Source organism: Clytia hemisphaerica, unplaced genomic scaffold, assembly GCF_902728285.1.
Source record: "Clytia hemisphaerica strain Z4C2 unplaced genomic scaffold, Clytia hemisphaerica genome assembly, whole genome shotgun sequence".
Lineage (NCBI taxonomy): Eukaryota > Metazoa > Cnidaria > Hydrozoa > Leptothecata > Clytiidae > Clytia > Clytia hemisphaerica.
Window position 1 is genome coordinate 93344 of NW_027104261.1, and position 17832 is coordinate 111175.

General features: G+C 36.2%; 2 protein-coding genes across 2 annotated transcripts in view; one reads left to right on the forward strand and one right to left on the reverse strand.

The window, feature by feature from the left end:
• The window catches only part of LOC136816620 (calcium uniporter protein, mitochondrial-like), a gene marked incomplete in the record, with an annotated part of 28280 nt that overhangs the window by 7164 nt on the left and 3284 nt on the right, over positions 1-17832 (reverse strand). Inside the window, 7 exon segments of the mRNA XM_067072959.1 lie at positions 463-625; positions 1281-1420; positions 1818-1950; positions 2710-2801; positions 11534-11668; positions 13034-13177; positions 13281-13332. Of these exon segments, the coding sequence (XP_066929060.1) occupies positions 463-625; positions 1281-1420; positions 1818-1950; positions 2710-2801; positions 11534-11668; positions 13034-13177; positions 13281-13332 (859 nt within the window).
• LOC136816622 (uncharacterized) lies at positions 3710-7157 on the forward strand. Its single transcript, XM_067072960.1, has 4 exons — positions 3710-4115; positions 4779-4902; positions 5642-5823; positions 6802-7157. The coding sequence occupies exons 1-4, from the start codon at positions 3963-3965 to the stop codon at positions 6979-6981; spliced, it is 639 nt and encodes a 212-aa protein (XP_066929061.1). The 5' UTR covers positions 3710-3962; the 3' UTR covers positions 6982-7157.

The window sequence follows — 17832 nt, forward strand, 5'->3', positions numbered from 1 at the left end:
ATGACATCCTGGAAAGAGAGAGTTAAAGTGCGAAGGACGAAGTGTGTGTGTATTGAAAACCTTTCAAATCGTATTCAAAAAAAAATTATTATTCAACATTTACAAACAAACTAACTTTTACAAAAAAATAATTTTTGTACTTTCATATTAATTGCCCATGAAGGAAAGGGTGTATGAAAACGAAATTTTTCCTATATATTCAATATATACTACCATACAACATCGCGTTTGGTATCAAAAACAAACGGAAACCAACAAAGAAATACCCAGAAAAAATCAATGAAAAAATAGTTTAGTGTTTATAATCAAAATCGCATACCTTTCACGTTTCCTTCCGTCTGCGACGCATTCTTTCGTTATCAAAAATACCGACCGGACAGGATGGACTTTGATTGTCAAGCCTTTAGAGCTTAGGCTATAGAAGAGATTGTAGCCTACTTTACTCGGATATTTGCTTCTTACCAGCAGCCAAAGGATACGTGTTCAAGAGCTCCAATTCTTCTTCCAACTTTGCGACCATTTCTTTCTTGGCGTTGTAAGAGTTGACGTTGAATTTCTGTTTTTCAGTTTCTCGGTAGAAGTTCAACAAATGTGAACGTCTTTTCACTTCTGGATAGTTGCAATCCTAAGATGAAAAATAAAAATGTAAAGTTAACTCCAGTTAACTCTCGCTAATTCGAACCCCAACGGGGAGTCTTATTTGTTCGAATAACAGAAAGATTCGAATTACAGAAAGTATTTTATTTTATTTTAAGAGTTATTCTCCTTGACTGGGACTAGAATCAAGTTCGAATTATACCTCAAATAATAGAAGTTCGAGTAAGCGAGAGTTTACTGTAAACAGTTTTTGTGTGATTTCAATTTGACTAATTTACGTATTATGGAATGTGTTCGATTTGCATAGGAATCGCCTATATAATCGATTCGAGCCCTTGCTTCCATAACATTTCGACAGATTTTCATCAAGTTACATAGCTTTCGCAACACCTGAAAAACTTACATCTCATCTAATGGAATATGAACTACATCTTTTTTATAAGAACAAACTATATAAGAACATGAGGCTTCGATGGCCATATTGTTAAGAACAAGTTAAGAACACTTTAAGACTTTGTAGACCCTACAACACTCAATTTCTTAGGAAAATGAAAAAAAAAGCTAAAAAAAAGCTAAAAAAAAGGTGAAATAACATTTTTAGACATCCGAAGGCTTCAAATATTTTCGATGTTCTTATAAAAAAACGTGTATGAGGAAAACATTTTATTTAAAGAATCACCTACCTCTCTTGTGAGAACGAAGTATGCATACATGATCAAACTTGTACCATACGTGACGAAATAAGTGACGGGTTCCATGATATCCCATGAGTATTCCCACCACGTCAAACGGGCCAAGAACCCGAACTGCCATGCCATGTAACCTGAACGAGTAAAGAGAAACTTTTTAACTTAAAGAAAGTTTAAACGGTATAAACTCTTTACTTTTAGTCATTTTTGCCACATGCCACTGGGAAACTTTTCCGATTTTTTGTCTCCGTCAGCCGTCAAGGTCAATGCCGACCCCGGGGGTCTAGAACCATCAAATATCACTTACACAATAAATAGACTTTACCGAGATCTTGCGAAGCCGTTTTAGTGAGACGTGAACATTAACAGTTACAAATCGAACAAAAAAACGAGCTTATGTTCAATTTTACAGACTGGATTTAGCGTCGTCAAAAACTATAAAATAATAAAATTTAGCCAGGTTTTGATCCAGTCTATGTACACTCAACTGCTGATAACAGTAATTTTGAAATAGATCAAATGGTGGTTTACCTAGACCAGCCCATACAAGAAAAGTGGTTCTCTTAGCAGCGCGTTCATCAATCAATGCTTTCTGATGTTCCAATGGTGACAATTCGTTCTTTAACGTTTCCAAATGAACTTTCAAAGCGCGTTCGTGGTTGTCCTGTAAAATGAGACAATGGAAATGATATTACAGTCAACCCTCTATATATAATTAAATCTAAAATATTTGTCCCCTAATCTGAAAAGAGATTTGACTGTGGGGGAGTTGCAGATTTTTTTTCCGTCAATGTCCGTTTTGGTTGTCCTGTGCGATATAGTGAGAATAATATTAAAGTAGACTCTCGCTAATTCGAACTGGAATGGGGAATTTCATTTGTTCGAATTACAGAGAGATTCGAATTATAAAAAGTATTTTAAGAGGATTTCTCCTTGACGGGGGACTGGAAACAAGTTCGAATTATAGAAAGATCCGAATAATATAGGTTCGAGTAAGCGAGAATTTACTGTACAGTCAAATCTCTATAATTCAAACTAAAATATTGGTCCCCTTACCTGAACAGAGATTATTTGACCATCAAAGAACGATTAAGAGAGAGAGCCAACTGTGTGCGAGTTATATAAGAGGCTATTTATATTTATGGAGCAGGCCATATTTTAGAAAGGCAGGGCAGCATCCGTTGTCTGTAATTCGAGCCACTTTAATTCGAATCTTTCTATAATTTGAACTCATATATTATTTGTTCTCGTAGCTGGATAAGACACATCTTTCTTCAATTCGAAAAAGATATTTGTCGCTTGAAGATCGAATTAAAGGGTCAATTTTTATTTCGTCAATGCCTTTAAATATTGGAACAAAATCTTCACACTATGACGTACGGGTTAGGTCATCGAGACCAAAAGCACACATAAAGGATCCTACCTTATATTCATCAACGTTCATATCAGTGTAAAGTTGGCTGATCAAGTTCTTGGTGCTTGACATCTGGTCGTCTAATACCACTGGAAATTGTTCTGGAAAAATAAATATATTGTAAGAAAACTAAGTAAGTTTTAGTTTGCGACCTCAGTCTAGGGCAATCCGAAGGTTCCCTTTTCTCTAGCCTGTCTACCCGAAGGCTCCCTTTTCTCTAGCCCGTCTACCCGAAAGAAGGGCAGGGCGCCACTCCTTTCCTTGGATTTTTCAACTTACCCTTGATCAGTCTTTTTAGTTGCCGAGCATCAAGTAGAGATGCATTAAAGGTTTTATTTTTACATAAGTGTTTCCGTTTCATATCAGGACAGTGTCTGCCTATTGTTTATTATGCTGATATAAGCAAAAAAATGCTTTTCTTTTCCTCTTTACGACCAATCTTGCTCCACATCTGTGTCAATTTAATGTGAAAAAGCTTGTCAATTAAAATTTATGAGTAAGCAAACGATATCACTCTTATTTGAAAACAAAACTTTTAAGTTCCATTTTAGAAATTATTGATCTGACTCGGCTGGGGAGCTCGAACGAACCCAGTGAACGCACACAAAGGTCTTGGAATGAAATAAGACGGAAAGGTAAGTATCGTTTTCATACAAATGCTGGATGAAAAGTAAATCTATGTAAGAAATTGATCGCTCTAGAAAAAAATACGGGTCAGCTTAGTCCATTACAAAAATTTCACCGCAAAGGTTGATATTTTTTATTGGAAGAGAATCTGTCCCTTTCAGTCCTTTTAACTTGACTGTGCTTTAAAATTACTCAACAATTTGGACGGCATTTTTATTTACGAAGAATGTTTTTGTAGATTTTAGCAAAATTGATTATCAATAAAATTTTACTGATTGCTATGAAACCATTATTCTTAGATTGTTTGTTTTTTATTCATATCATTGACGCCTTCACTTTCGAGGAAAGACTATTTTTATGATAAGTTTGAAGTTGAAAACTACCGGAAAATAAAAGATAAAAGACACTAAGAGTATAAGAATAAACATGCTATCATAATCGTAGAAGAATCTGGCATCACTGGAATAGCGAAAGGTTTTCATTCGAAATACTACACGGCTATAGTTTTAAGTTTACGTGTAAAAAGACGGAATTGAAGCTCGAATTAATATAAAATTCAAACACGGCTTTAGTTGAGTTATATACATACCATAAAGGACAGTTTTTTAAAGACGTCTTGATTTGACGTTTGCAGAATGCGTAGAAACTGGAACAGGTTTATTGAGGTGACAGAGACAAAGAGTAAAGCACATGAGCGAGAAGCAAACTATTGGGACAATGTTCATACAGTGTTCAGTTTGTTGACCATATTCTTAGGTGCAGCAACTACTTTCCTTTCATTGATCAAGGTAAGAACCACAAATTTCTGTAATGCCCGAAGGATGTCGTGCTCTTCCAAACAAAATAAGGAATATCGCAAAAAATATTGCTGCTATTGTTTTCGAATACCAGCGAAGCTTCTTATTGGTTAAGCACTAAAATTCTATTGTAATGTCACGTGACCTAGGTAGGATTTCCTACCTAACCTCGGCACAACTTTTCAGCCAAAGCACGGCATCTAGCCTTTCGGGCTTTTTAAGTCTATGGTAAGGAACATGATTGTTCAGTTATCCATTTTAATAAGTTTTTTTTATGATAGTAGCTGAAAAATAATATAAAATACTATCGATTTTGAAACTTTCTTTAATTCGAAGAAGATTTGATAATTGAATTTCGAATTAGAGAGAGTTATACAAAAAGTTATTTATGAAGCAAAATATTCTAAATTTTTCCTCTTTATCAGTAAACAAAATAAGTACAATAATAAACTTAAAAATATTCTTGAAAGGCGTTTGGATTGCCTTTAAGGCGACACCTTTTTAAGGAGTTAATATAAAAACGATGGGGTAAACGATGCTCAGATTTTTTATATCATTTGGTCTACATATAACCAAAAGTGGGCCCGAAAGAAACCTCCATATTCTGAAACTCATTTTCAAAATACAATTAAACTATTATTGTTCTTTCGACAGGCAGTTCCAACATTTGCGATCTCGGGCATAGCAGCAGCGAACACGTTAATTTCAACCGTTATTGCGTTCATCAAGCCACACGATCGCAGACAAAAACACGATTTCTCTGCCAAAGAATTCAAAGGTAAATAACTGTCTTTAAACCAAGTCGAACAATGAATTTTATTGGGTTTATTTTCAGAATATTGGAATAGGTTTTTTTTACAAACCTTGCGAATTTTCTGCAGCCGATTAAGCACACTTCTCAATGATTTTTTCACTAAATTATGACTTTGAATTTTCGTTTCCCGATTTAAGAGTGATGGTCCCCTAGGGGACCTAAAACTCCGAGATTATTCAGCAAAATTAAAGTCGACGAAGCATCCACTCATTAAAATTACCAGTCTAGATATCGACAGAGCCTTGACAATCGTCGACGGAACAGAGAAAATACCCCGTCAGAATTGGTTAACATAATAGCATTCTGAAGCGGCAAACGATGCAAAATTATTGCCTCCCCTGAATAAGCTCATGAAGATTTTATTTTTGTTTGAAACAACTTGTAAACTGGAGAGGCCTCGGAACGATTGTAAAATTACAAAAACGTGTTTTCCTGATGAGAATGATAACAATGAATCACGAATGCAAATTAAATACACCTTTTCGACCGTAGCCACCATTTGCCGCGCGGGCCTTTTTATTGTCCGTTTTACCACCCTAAAACCATCCCAGTCTTTTTTTCGCACCTATAGACAATAGAAAAAGGTGTCAAAAAGGATTGGATCGAGTTTCGGGGGATAATTAAATAATTAAGTGATACGCGCCTGACCGCGCGACTACGGTCAAAAAAGTGTATCATTTTACACACTAAATTCTCATTCAAGTACTCATGATGCGAATGGTTCGAGCGGAGACAGAGCGAGAATACGAAGAATTATGGAGAGAATTGAACAAAGCGTTGGTAGAAGAACCAAGTGTGTCAACTAGTGGTAAGAAGAACAACCAGGTTATGACGTGGAGCATTACACCGGAGTTATTGTTGGTCATTGGTGAAAAAGAACACGAGGTTTGCCGTATTCTAGAAAATTTTTATACATGGGTGGTGGAGGATGTATTGGATATTTTGTCCGGGGGTAGTGAAAAATCTGCAAAATTTGCCTTGTTTTGGGGGCAAACTTGCTCTGTTTAGGAGTAATTTTGAATGTGCGGGGGTCAACTGATGCTTTTCCGGGGGGGGGGAGATCTGTTGACCGGGGGTCATAATTCACGGGGGTAAATTTCAAAAAAATGTTATATCCTCCACCCCCCATATTCAAATTTTTCTGGAAGAGCCCATTCTTTAATAATAATCGCGATTTTTTTGTTATTGTGCGTGGACCTGTTTCTTCCTGCGTACGAGAATTTCACCGACGAAAGATTTTCCACGACTAGGTTTTCCCCTACCAGGTATAAACGCCTCAGAATTTTACTCAACATTTCAAAACTTAGGTTGAAACAATGTATTACAGCACGGCTGTTTCTTTGATGTTTTATAGGTTGTGAAAGCGCGTCGTACTTTTATGACTTTTTATAACTTTTACGGGCCGTTTAAGTGGAAGCAACAAATCTCAATAGTCAAAACAGCGCGCTAATGACTACTCCCTATTGGTCAAATACAAGAAGTACAGAGATTTAAGACCAATGTTGCCCGGGGTGGGGTACTAGGTTTGCGAGGTGACGGGTATGTCCGAGCCAAAAATCGCAAATCGAAAATCGACCCTTAGAGAGACTTTTCTCAAACTTTTTGTCGATCTTCACTCGATTTTTGTCCAGATTTTTGAAAATCACGACCCTTTAAGAGAGGAAATTGTCGATTTCGTGAATTTTGGACCCTTACAGAGACTCAATTTGCTTTTTAATGAGTTTTGTACCCCTTTAAGAGACTACCGAAGGTGTGAAAAAGGATCCCTTAAGGCTCGTACATACCCAGCACCCATTTTGCCTGAATACCCTACCCCGGAAAATGTTGGTATCAACTTCTTTTTGGTATTTTGGTGATTTGCAGGTTGTGAAAACTCTTGGAGAAGATGCATTCGATAACGCAGAGATGGCACACGAGCTGAGTCTTTCAGTACCAAACTACAAGAGAAGCGTAAGAGCGTCACCAAGAGTATCACCTGTACCATCTGATGATGAAAATTACCACCTGACCGACGATCAAGACCCACTTATCCCAAAAAAATGAATTTTCTTAAATGGACTTAACTTTGTAGATAGCTTTCTGAATCTTTTTTATTTTATTTAGTAATTCTGGGCAGTGCTAAATCATTAGTCGAACGTGCACAACGCACTGGGCTCAACTTCAGTAGCTTCAAATTATTCAAAGGCCCGATTGTAGCAAAACAAACCAACTTTAAAACAGATTATTGAAGTCACAAAAGATATATCTCTTATTTAATAAAGATTTCAATGCTAGTTTTAAGTGCATATAATCCGAGCTGAAAGAATATGAGATGGAAAAAACCAAAATGAATAGCAAGTATACACAGTGGGCAACACCCCTCCAACCCCCACCTGAAAAAGGTCACCCCCACCTACATAGGGTTACCCCCACCTGAAATCTCATATCAGCCCAACCCCCACCTTTTTCAGCAACCCCCACCTAAATTTGTAAAATCTTCGAACCCGGGGCTACACCATACTCCAACTCATATGCGCAAAACGGCGCAATCGAATCACACCTTCGAATTTGGAGGTCTTGTTCCTTTTAGGAACACTAAAGATCCCAGTTAAAAGTCCTGAGGACTACAAACTGGAAAGGAAAAGACTGGAGAAACAAGCTAGATGCTGAATGGACCTACCTGATGATGAAAGTTAGATAGCAATGCGATGAGAAAAATGAAAAAATCTGTCAGAAAATATAGCGTTTAGCGAAAATGCATAACGCAAGAAATTCATCATTGATTGTTGATGGGGGGAGAGGAGAGGGTTGTAAGGAAAAAAATAAATAGAAAGTTCGCAAAAATCAGTTTTATTGACAATTGAATCATGCTTGATGGTGAGCATTTTTATCAATAATGTTTTTGTGTGAAAAATATTTGGAAATATGAGGAAAAAATCCAATGAAAATCTGCAAAAACGGCGATTTCCGGCATTTTCCACCAGAAGAAATTTTTCTCAACAATCGAACTCGGCCATGTTTAGAGCGTTGCAAATACGCATTACATGAAAATTCGAGGAAATGTCAAAAAACCAGTTTTACCGGCATATTTCCGGCATTTTCGGCCGGAAAAAAATGTTTTTCGAAAATCGAGCTCCGTCACATTTTAGGAATTGTCATTTTGCATCAGTGTGAAAAATTTCATAAAAAAATATAAAGTACAGCTCGAGAAATTCAAGAAATACTGTCTTTCCAGCGAAAATAGATTGTTCCGGAGATTTTTAAATAGTTCCGGCTTCAAAATTCAATTTTATTGAAAATTGAAACATGCTTGATGGTGGGCATTGCTATTAATAATGTGTTTGAATGAAAAAACAACCATTTAAAAGGAAAAAGCCCAATGAAAACCCAGAAAACAGCGATTTCCGGCATATTTCAGGCATTTTCCGCCGGGAAAAATTTTTTCTCAAAAATCGGACTCGGCCATGTTTTGGGCATTGTTAATACGCATCTTTGTGCAAAAAATCAGAAAAAACTAATGATAAAATATCGAGAAAAAAATGCCAAAAAAAACCAGTATTTCCGGCATATTTCCGGCTTTTTCGGCCGGAAAAAAATGTTTTTCGAAAATCGGGCTCCGTCACATTTTAGGTATTATCATTTTGCATCAGTGTGCAAAATTTCATAAAAAAATACAAAGCACAGCTCGAGAAAATCAAGAAATACCGTTTTCCGGCGAAAATGGGCTGCTCCGGCGATTTTTAGAAAGTTCCGGCTTCAATACTCAGTTCTATTGACGATTGAACCATGTTTCATGGTGGGCATTGCTATTAATAATGTTTTTGTGTGAAAAAACAACGAAATATAAGGAAAAAGTCCGATGAAAATCTGCAAAAATGGCGATTTCCGGCATATTTCCGGCATTATCGACCGGAAAAGATTTTTTCTCAAAAATCGGACTCAGCCAAGTTTTTGGCATTGCTAATACGCATCTTTTTGCAAAAAATCAGAAAAAACTAATGATGAAATCTTGAGAAAATGCCAAAAACCGGTTTTTCCGGCATATTTCCAGCATTTTCGACCGGAAATGAATTTTTTTTCGAAAATCGGGCTCCGTCACATTTTGGGCATTACCATTTTGCATCATTGTGCCAAAAATCAAAAAAAACTAATGAGCCAATCCAGAGAAAAGCTGGTAACAGACGGACGGACGGACGAACGAACGAACGGACATGGGTTAATTTATAGGACCTCCACCGGGGCACCCGGAGGTAGGTCCAAAAATGAACTCTTTTTAACCTTCAGAACTTATGACAGTCATTTGTTTATATTTTTATCTTTAGTATAGTATGTGGAAAGTTGCAAAAGACAAAAAAGTACAAAATCAAACGAAGTTAAATACAGAAAACTTGACAACCCCCACCTGAAAAATGTTACCCCCACCTACATAGGGTTACCCCCACCTGAAATTTCTCATCAACCCAACCCCCACCTATTTTTAAAAATCTGAAAATCCTCAACCCCCCCCCCAGAATCCAGGGGGGGTGCCCACTATGGTATACTTTCGGGAAATTTAAATCTAACTCCAACTTTAAAATCTATGTTAGTACATTAAGAGAATTTATTTTCCCAAGAACTAAAATATTTTTGAACAGCCAAAATTCTTTATTATTACTGAGAACTTAGTTTAAGCAATTTTGACGACTTTTTCAAGTCTCCAGGCTGCCCCAAAGTTCTAGCCTCGTTTTGGCGTAAAACTCGTCCCACGGCCCCAAAAATCAAAATTTTTGAAAAATGAAAAAAAAACACCCCTAGATATTCATCTCCTGTCTAGCTTTCCCATAATCAAGTTTTCAAATAACATGCATCTAAAACAATTAAGACCCTTCTAAGGCAATGCTTTGAGAACAGTTTTCTTTTTCAAGATACACCCCGTAGTGTGTATCTTGAATCTAAATTGTCTACCATTTGTCTTCAATCATAAATTTCGTGTCAATTTTGGCATTTTTTAGTAAAAAAGCTGCCTCAGTTTTATGGGTATTTTTGAGAATGGCAATGGAAGAGTTAGAAGGGAATTCACATTTCTCAAGCTTGAGATAGAAAAAAGAAAATATAATCTTTTTTGGTCCGTAAGTTTCGAGGTAGGCTCGGTCGGATTACAGCAAACAAACATTTTTTAAAGTGCAACCTGACCAGATGGCAACCCTTCGAAAACGGCACAAACGTTTTTTTCATAAGGTCCCGAAACATTCAGCTTCATCCTCAAGATGTCCATGATACCCATAGGGGATTTCAAAATACGTATTACACGTTTTTTTTATAAGAACATCCAAAATTTTCGAAGCCTAAAAATGTTCTTAATATGTTCTTATTTTCGCCATTTTTTAAATATTTTTGTCCATTTTTCCTTTGAAATCGGGTGTTTTAAGGTCCGCGAAGCCTTAAAATGTTCTTAATTTGTTCTTAACATTTTAGCAATCGAAGCTTTATGTTGTTATATAGTTTGTTCTTATAAAAAAACAACGTGCATTTAACTATTCCAAAATTCGTGTTCTTATATTTTTTATGAATGACGTGTTTTCATCATGTAATAACATGCGAAAGCTGTTGATTTTCATTTCTCAAAACAAACAAAGCGAAAAGATAAAAAAATATTATGATATATTTTTTATACTGTTCTTCGTTTTTCGTTTTTTTTTGTTCAATGAGTAACTTTTCATTTCTTGAGTGATGAGGAAGGCGATGACCGGTGGATGCATGGATTGTTTTTCAAATGGAATATTGCTATTAGTTGTAAAGTGACATTTTCGAATCATGTGTTTCTCTTTAAAACAGTTTTCGTGATGATGCCTTTTTTGCAGCGGTGATTACGTGATTTCGAATTTTTTTTTCTTCGTGATTGCGTGATGAGAGGTCAAAACGTGATCGTGATTTGAAAGATTTTTGATCCGTGATACCTGATCTGGACTTTTTCAAAGAGATGCGTGATTGTCGATTTTTTTGCTGATTTGCGTGATATCGTGATCAGAATTACCGCTGAGGGGTCTCTTTAAACTTGTCGTTCCCTTAAATTTCTATTACGTTCAGTTTTTCCCAGTATAGCAAAGTTTCTAGTTAAAATCTTTTTTTCAGCTATTTACTTCAGTCTATTCACGATAAGTGTGCACTAAATTTTGCTTTGCTTGTTATTTCTCAACCAATGCTTACATCTCATAAGAAACCACTTTGTCACCCCCGGAATTTTACATTGTGTAAGAAATTTCTTTTCAGAGAAATCAGTCAATCTACTTTACATTCTGCTGAATATTGCAAATACACACTTAGTAGGGATCGAAATTGAGATGCAAAGTTATTTCGCTGCAAACCAGATTGAAGAAAAGTTTAAATCAAAATTTGAAAAGAGAGGGAAGGTAATAACCACTTTTCTTTATGGTTTTTGTTCCTTCAGTAGATTGTATTCCTGCTCCTGGGAGAAAGGTAACCACAGATATCTTATATAAAACACTAGATACATGTTTTATATAAGATATCTGTGAAGGTAAAAGAAAGTATTGGATGAAAAACAGAAATTTCATTCCAAATGAGAAATATCTTGCATCTTGTCTAAAAGTCATTTAATCAGAATATAAGCTCATACCTGGTTTTGGTGGTAAGATATCGAAGCTTTTGTCGTTGACTTTGATTTGGAAATCTTGTTGCATTAGGATATCGATAGGAGTGGCGTGTGAGATTCGAACGCCCTCCATTGAATACACTGCTATACGATCAATACCTATTGACGAATATTGAAAGATTTAGGGAATGTTAGACATAAGGAAACGCTTATCTAAGAATAAGGAAAGTAGATCGAAGAACACTGAATCCCGGGGGGGGGGCGCTCGATTTCGAAACGACGGTATGTGCCACGCAAAATCTGCTTTTCAAAATCATACCCTTACAGTGCAGTTCAATATGGCTGAAAAGGTACCCTTTCAGTGCATGTCCTCTTGATTTACCCAAACCTTATAGAGCACTTTATTTCTCAGCTGTAAATCTGCACGAAAGAAGAAGCTTGAGAAGTTTTCTGTTTCAAAGAAAAACTGAGAAAATTATTCTTGTCAGCTGTAATTATCAGACAATAGAAACTTTTTCAAACAAACGAGAAGTAAAAACCTTAGTTTCTTTTTAACAATTATTTTGAATTTGTTTTAAAATTGCAGTGCTATCTCAACAGGTATTAAAAAATCAAGTTAGTACCCTATGGGTTAGTACCCTGCCTCTGTACCCCCCCCCCTGATCTCACAGAAACACACCCTTTAAAGTGCATTTTGGGATGCTGAAAAACCCCACCCTTAAGCGCGGCACATGACGTGGGCCAGATCATATAAGTGCCCCCCTCACCGGGCTTTTTGTTAAGAGTGGAACTCTTTCAGATAAAAGGGTGAGTGAGTAAGGGGATAGAACAACATGTAAAAATCTGTCTTTGTGAAAAGTGAGGCTTAAGATTTAAAGGTATCTCAAAAATTAGATCAGATGCTTGGTACAAATTGCTTCAACACAACATTGAAACCGATTTTAATAATGTCAAAGTTGACATCTAGATCTATTTCCTTAATTTTCAAAAAACTTTTGTTAGGTGGGGCTTTTGGTTTCCTATTTTCTAAGAATGGACTACTAGGTCTTACTTCCTAAGAAGGGGGCTTTCCCTCAAATATGAGTTAAGTGAAAATTAATTATCATTTATTGAATTATCGTAAGGGAGGTTACCACCAAGAGTAAAGCAGGCTTCATCAGCAATTGCCGGTCACTTCGTAGTTTCTATCGGTTATTCTGAAGTTTACTTGTTCACTTTGTCCGGTTAAAAGTCTTATAGGCTTCTTTTGTAATTTTTAATCCACCAATTTTTAATCTACTTTGAATATTATCTTAAGGTGGATTCATTTAAAAAAAACATAAAAGCCAATCGAAGGGGCATTTCAAACTCCGCTCCGCCCCTAAGAACCCACTTTTAAAATTACTTTTGCTACGCTCACAAAATTACCGGTCAACTGAAATTTCCTTATTTGCAGCACTGTAACTTATGGAGAAGAGGTTCCCTTTTAGAAGCTATGACTACTTTTAAGTAAAAAAGCTAGATAGAAATATCACACAATTGTACCTTTGTCTTCTTCTTGAGCAAAGGTGACCAGATCTTTGACAGTGTGGCTGACAGGTCTCAGAGTAAATTCACATTTCTCATTTCGTGATGGCATGGGGAGAGTAAGCACCACCAAACCATTGCGAAACGCACAAGCTGCATCACCTAAGATAAGAGGTGGGGTAAGAAACGAAATCAAAATCCAAGTAAATAATATTAGTGTTGAGTGCAACATGTATTTAAGCAATTGATAATAATAAGATTTTACCTGCTGCATTTTGTGACATAAATCTTTGTAAAACATTTGACATACATGGGACCTAGAGAAAAGAGAATTCTTACATAGCAATTTATTAAGCTGAAAGCATTTTTTTCTTTATTTACTGTTGCATATTTTTAGATAGATAGGTAGTATTTTACGTGGATAACCCAGAAATCTAGGCTAATTTTAGAAATTGTTTTCACGGGGTCCACAACCAGCTGGCCTGAGCTGGCTCAGCTATCTATAAAGTTAACAGAACATTGGAAGGAGCAAAGATTCAAATTGGGAACCCCTGGGTTTAAAACGTTGACATCATTCCTCCTGAGATGTCAAGGGTTTCTGATAGTGAGGCACATTTACACATGAAAACATAACAATACTTGGAATAGCAATAGAGCTTTGAATTTTTGCAGATTCATGGCTTTCACAGGTTCTAGGTCCCCCTAAAGATTTAGGTGACCCTTCGCATTTAGGTACTCCTGGTTAAGTATATTTGAGGTGATTATTATTGCATAATTATGAAAAGTGTGCATTTTTTTCTGATCATTTGTTTGATGCTAGAGTTTTAATTATCCAGCATTACAGTCTGTTTAGCAAAAGGTCTAGGGTTCGATCAGTTTGACAGATTTGATTGCTTGAACCATTTGGGTGTATAGCATCAAATGCTTAGTTTTTCCTTCATTAATTTCAACCAGCAATATTACAGTTAAAAAAACTTTGAAACCATCTTTTCCATTTATTCTTGAATTAGAACTACCATAGGGAAAATTATTAGCATCAAATCCATCAAATTACAATTATTTAAGCTTGAGGGGGGAGGGGGGGAGAAATCTTGGGAAAATAAGAAGGGGTGGAAAAATTCTTATTCTAAAGAACAGGATGTAGTATTTTAGATTACAGAGTCACTCTAAAGCTCTAAAAGATCATGTAGAAACATGGAAACCAGAATACGATTCCTCAATGGGAATCGAAACTATAAGTGGACTGAGTAGACTCACAAAATTCAATTTGTCAGAAATAACAATTAATAATGGCGCTGCAATCAAATTGAAGCGGTAACTTCATTTTTTCTAGAAAAAATGGGAATAAAATATCATCTACTATAAGTTGGTCTAATTCTGACAACTTTCTTAGCAGATAGGAATAATATGAAAGTTGGAATCACTAATTGAAAAAGGATTTTTCCTCTCTGACCACTAAGCAAAGAAAAAAATGGCATTTCTATTTTCAGTTATAAAAAAAGGGTGTCAGAATTATGAGGAATATCAGGGGGGCACGCAGTAACTACAAGACATGATGTGTAGTAAGTGCTTTTTCAACACTTTTTTTCAGGACCACCACCCTTTGCAGTTACTACACCTTGGTAGTAACTGTTTTCAGAAAAGATTTCCAGGTACCACCCCTGTTTTTGAGTGATATCATCAAAAACATGCTCGAAATTACCCTAAATTGCGATTATTTTTCAACCTAATGCCATTTTTGTGCTAGATTTTCTTTTAATTTATTTGGTTAACAGCTGTTGAGAACATTTTAATGATAATTAGGGAAAGCATAATTTCAAAGTTGGGTCTGAGAAAAATTTCAAATTTTTTTTCGTACATTTATAACAAAAATATTTTTTTAACAAAGAATTTTTACAAAAAAAATTTCATTTTTTGTGAAAAATTTTGAAAGTTCTTTAAAAAGAATTAAATATAAGCACTTACTACACCAAAAGTGCTAGTTTTAGTGTTTGGCACCACCCCCAAACAGCAGTTACTACACTGTGTAGTAACTGTTTTCATAACTTCTGAATACAGTACCACCACGGTAGTAAGTGTCATACTGTCTTGTAGTAACTGCGTGCCCCCCCCCCCCTGGGAATATCAACATTAGACCAACTTTGGGTATCCAATTTTCTGCAAACAATTATCCTATTTCCTAATGCAATAGTTGTTTTGGAGAATGCAACGGCCTATAGAATAATTAATTACTCCACAACAGTTCCCTAGAAACAAGATAATTTATCATGTTATAATTGATATGTGACCCCCCAAGCGATTTGGAGTACATTAAAAATGAGACCGGTATTGGTGCGGTCATGCTTCTGCCGCTTTTGGACTGGTTAATTGTGCGACTAAAAACTGAAAAAAGCGGCCAGAAGACCGCACAGTACCGTATGGTCTGTGCGGACAAAGTACCGACGAAAGCGGACGATGGTGCGGTCCCCGCTGTTTGTTTATATTTCTTTCGATTGCCGTAAGAATTTCAGCCTCAAGTTCAAACAAGCAAAACAATAAAAACAAAATGTCCGCACCATGACCGCACTGAATACCGCACTCATTCTAATGGTGCTCTTTAGTGACCGATCAAGTGCGTTTGAATGGAATTTCTGGGAAAGATTTTTGGATAATTTCTGGTAGATATAAAGGTATCATTTTACCGCACGGTAATCTTTTCGCCGCTTTTTTGCCGCACATTTTATCGATCTGTCCGCACCAATACCGGTCTCATTTTTAATGTACTCCAAATCGCTTGGGGGGTCACATATGTGGAGTAATTTGTTATTCAATAGGCCGTCGCGTTCTCCAAAACATATATTACACGGGGTAGTCATTTTCATTTTCTACCCATGTTAGCCTCCAGGCCAAAAAAAAAAGTAGTTTTGTTTCCGGAAATGCGGGTGACGAAAAAAAATCTCACCCGGGCGGCCGGAAAATTTTTTTTTTTTCAATTTTCCTAGAAAAACTCTAATTGACGTGTACGAAAAAATAATCCAGGTTCGATGTCTCTTTACTTGAAAAAACGAAATTTTAAGAAGAAGCTGTACTCTAAGGTAATTCTATTCACAACAACATAAAACAGGAAAGTAGAAAACATTTGTGACAGAAGATTTTCTTTTTCAAAACACAAGTGACATACGTAAATCTTTGAATACAATCGTTAAATAGATCGTAAAATCGTAAAATGGAAAATAAACTCTTTATGTATCTTTTTTATTGCGACGAGCTCGCTGTTTGTTTGCTTTGGCGGTTTGGATTGGACCCCTCTTCATGACTTTTTTCCGTTACCTTTGCACTCGTCGCATATTGGGAGTACCGTCTTGAATAATTTCTTCTCTTCCTTGTCCACTTTGGAGTTTTTTTCTATTTGCGGCCGGGTGAGATATATTTTTTTCCAAAAAAAAGTTCACCCGGCCGATTTCCGGAAACAAGACTACTTTTTTTTTTGGCCCCACTGATACAAGTTACCCAATCTCACGGTATATGTGGCGTTTTTTTGCAAACTTAAAAATGCTGATTTTTGTCCCACTTTTCCAAGTGCTTGCGTGCAGCATAGGGTACCATGTCCAAATATGTGTTTCCTGTTGATTTTGTATGATGAGTTAGGCTGCGATCACAAATAAATTGTGTTCATGTTGTTCAACCTTTGCGCCATTAATGATTTACGAAGATAATATCAAACCCTATAGGTTTGCAGGTTTGTGTTATTATCTCCCTAGTCATTAAAACAGAGATAGATAGGCCTGGGTCACCAATAAGTTGTGTTCGCGTTCCCCGGCGGACTCACTTTTTATCTTAAAAATCCAACCCTTTTCTAGTCTGAAAGTCAGAAAATTTGTCAGATTTTTTAGAAATATTACCAGACGGTGACAATCGAATGAGTTGAATACCGAATCAATTGAATGCAATTGAACACAATTGAATAATCACAATCGAATATTACCAAGGATTTGCCATTCTATATTGTAACGATTATGTTCGATTTCATTCGATTGATTCAATTATATTCGATTTTATTCACTCTCATAACGTACTTACGCGTTCAAAAGTGATCAAATTTAATCTAATCGCAATCAAACTTATCAAACATAATTGTAATCAAACATAATAATCGAAGATCAATCGAAGGTAATTTACAATCAATCAAACCAATCAAACGTTACTCGAACACAATCGAATATTACCAAAGAATTGGCCATTCGATTGAGATTCGATTGCGTTCGACAATCGAATCGCAATTATTCAATCTCGTTTGATTATATTCGATTGGTTCGATTGCAATTTTTGTTCAAAGTTGTTCGATTGACACCGTCTGGATATTATTCAAAGAATTTTGTAGATTCAGCGTAGCCAGCATTTTGATCATCGCATGTTTTTAAGATTTTTATCCGCAATTTTTCAAAGATTTTTTTGCGTTAAAAAGCGCTATATGCAACTGCTTTTTGCGCGGTCGCAATATGCAAAATAAGGCGAACCCTAAAAATATTTTTGTTTCCGGTCCACCGGGTAACGAAAAAAACACTCACCCGGCCGGCCGCAAAAAATTTTTTTTTGCTAAATTTAGATCCCAAAACTTGATTTTTTAAAGCACTCGTAGAAGTTAAAATGATGGTCTTCTTTACCTAAATCTGTCAGTAACTTGACACCGCTACAGGCTTCGCATAGCTTCAGCCAGGTTTCTAGCTCCCCCCAACAAAGTAAGGTCCCCCCAACAATTTAGCTCCCCCCAAAAAATTGCATTGTGCTAGGTCCCCTAACACTTCAGGTCCCAAGATAAACAAAAACAAAACATTGTT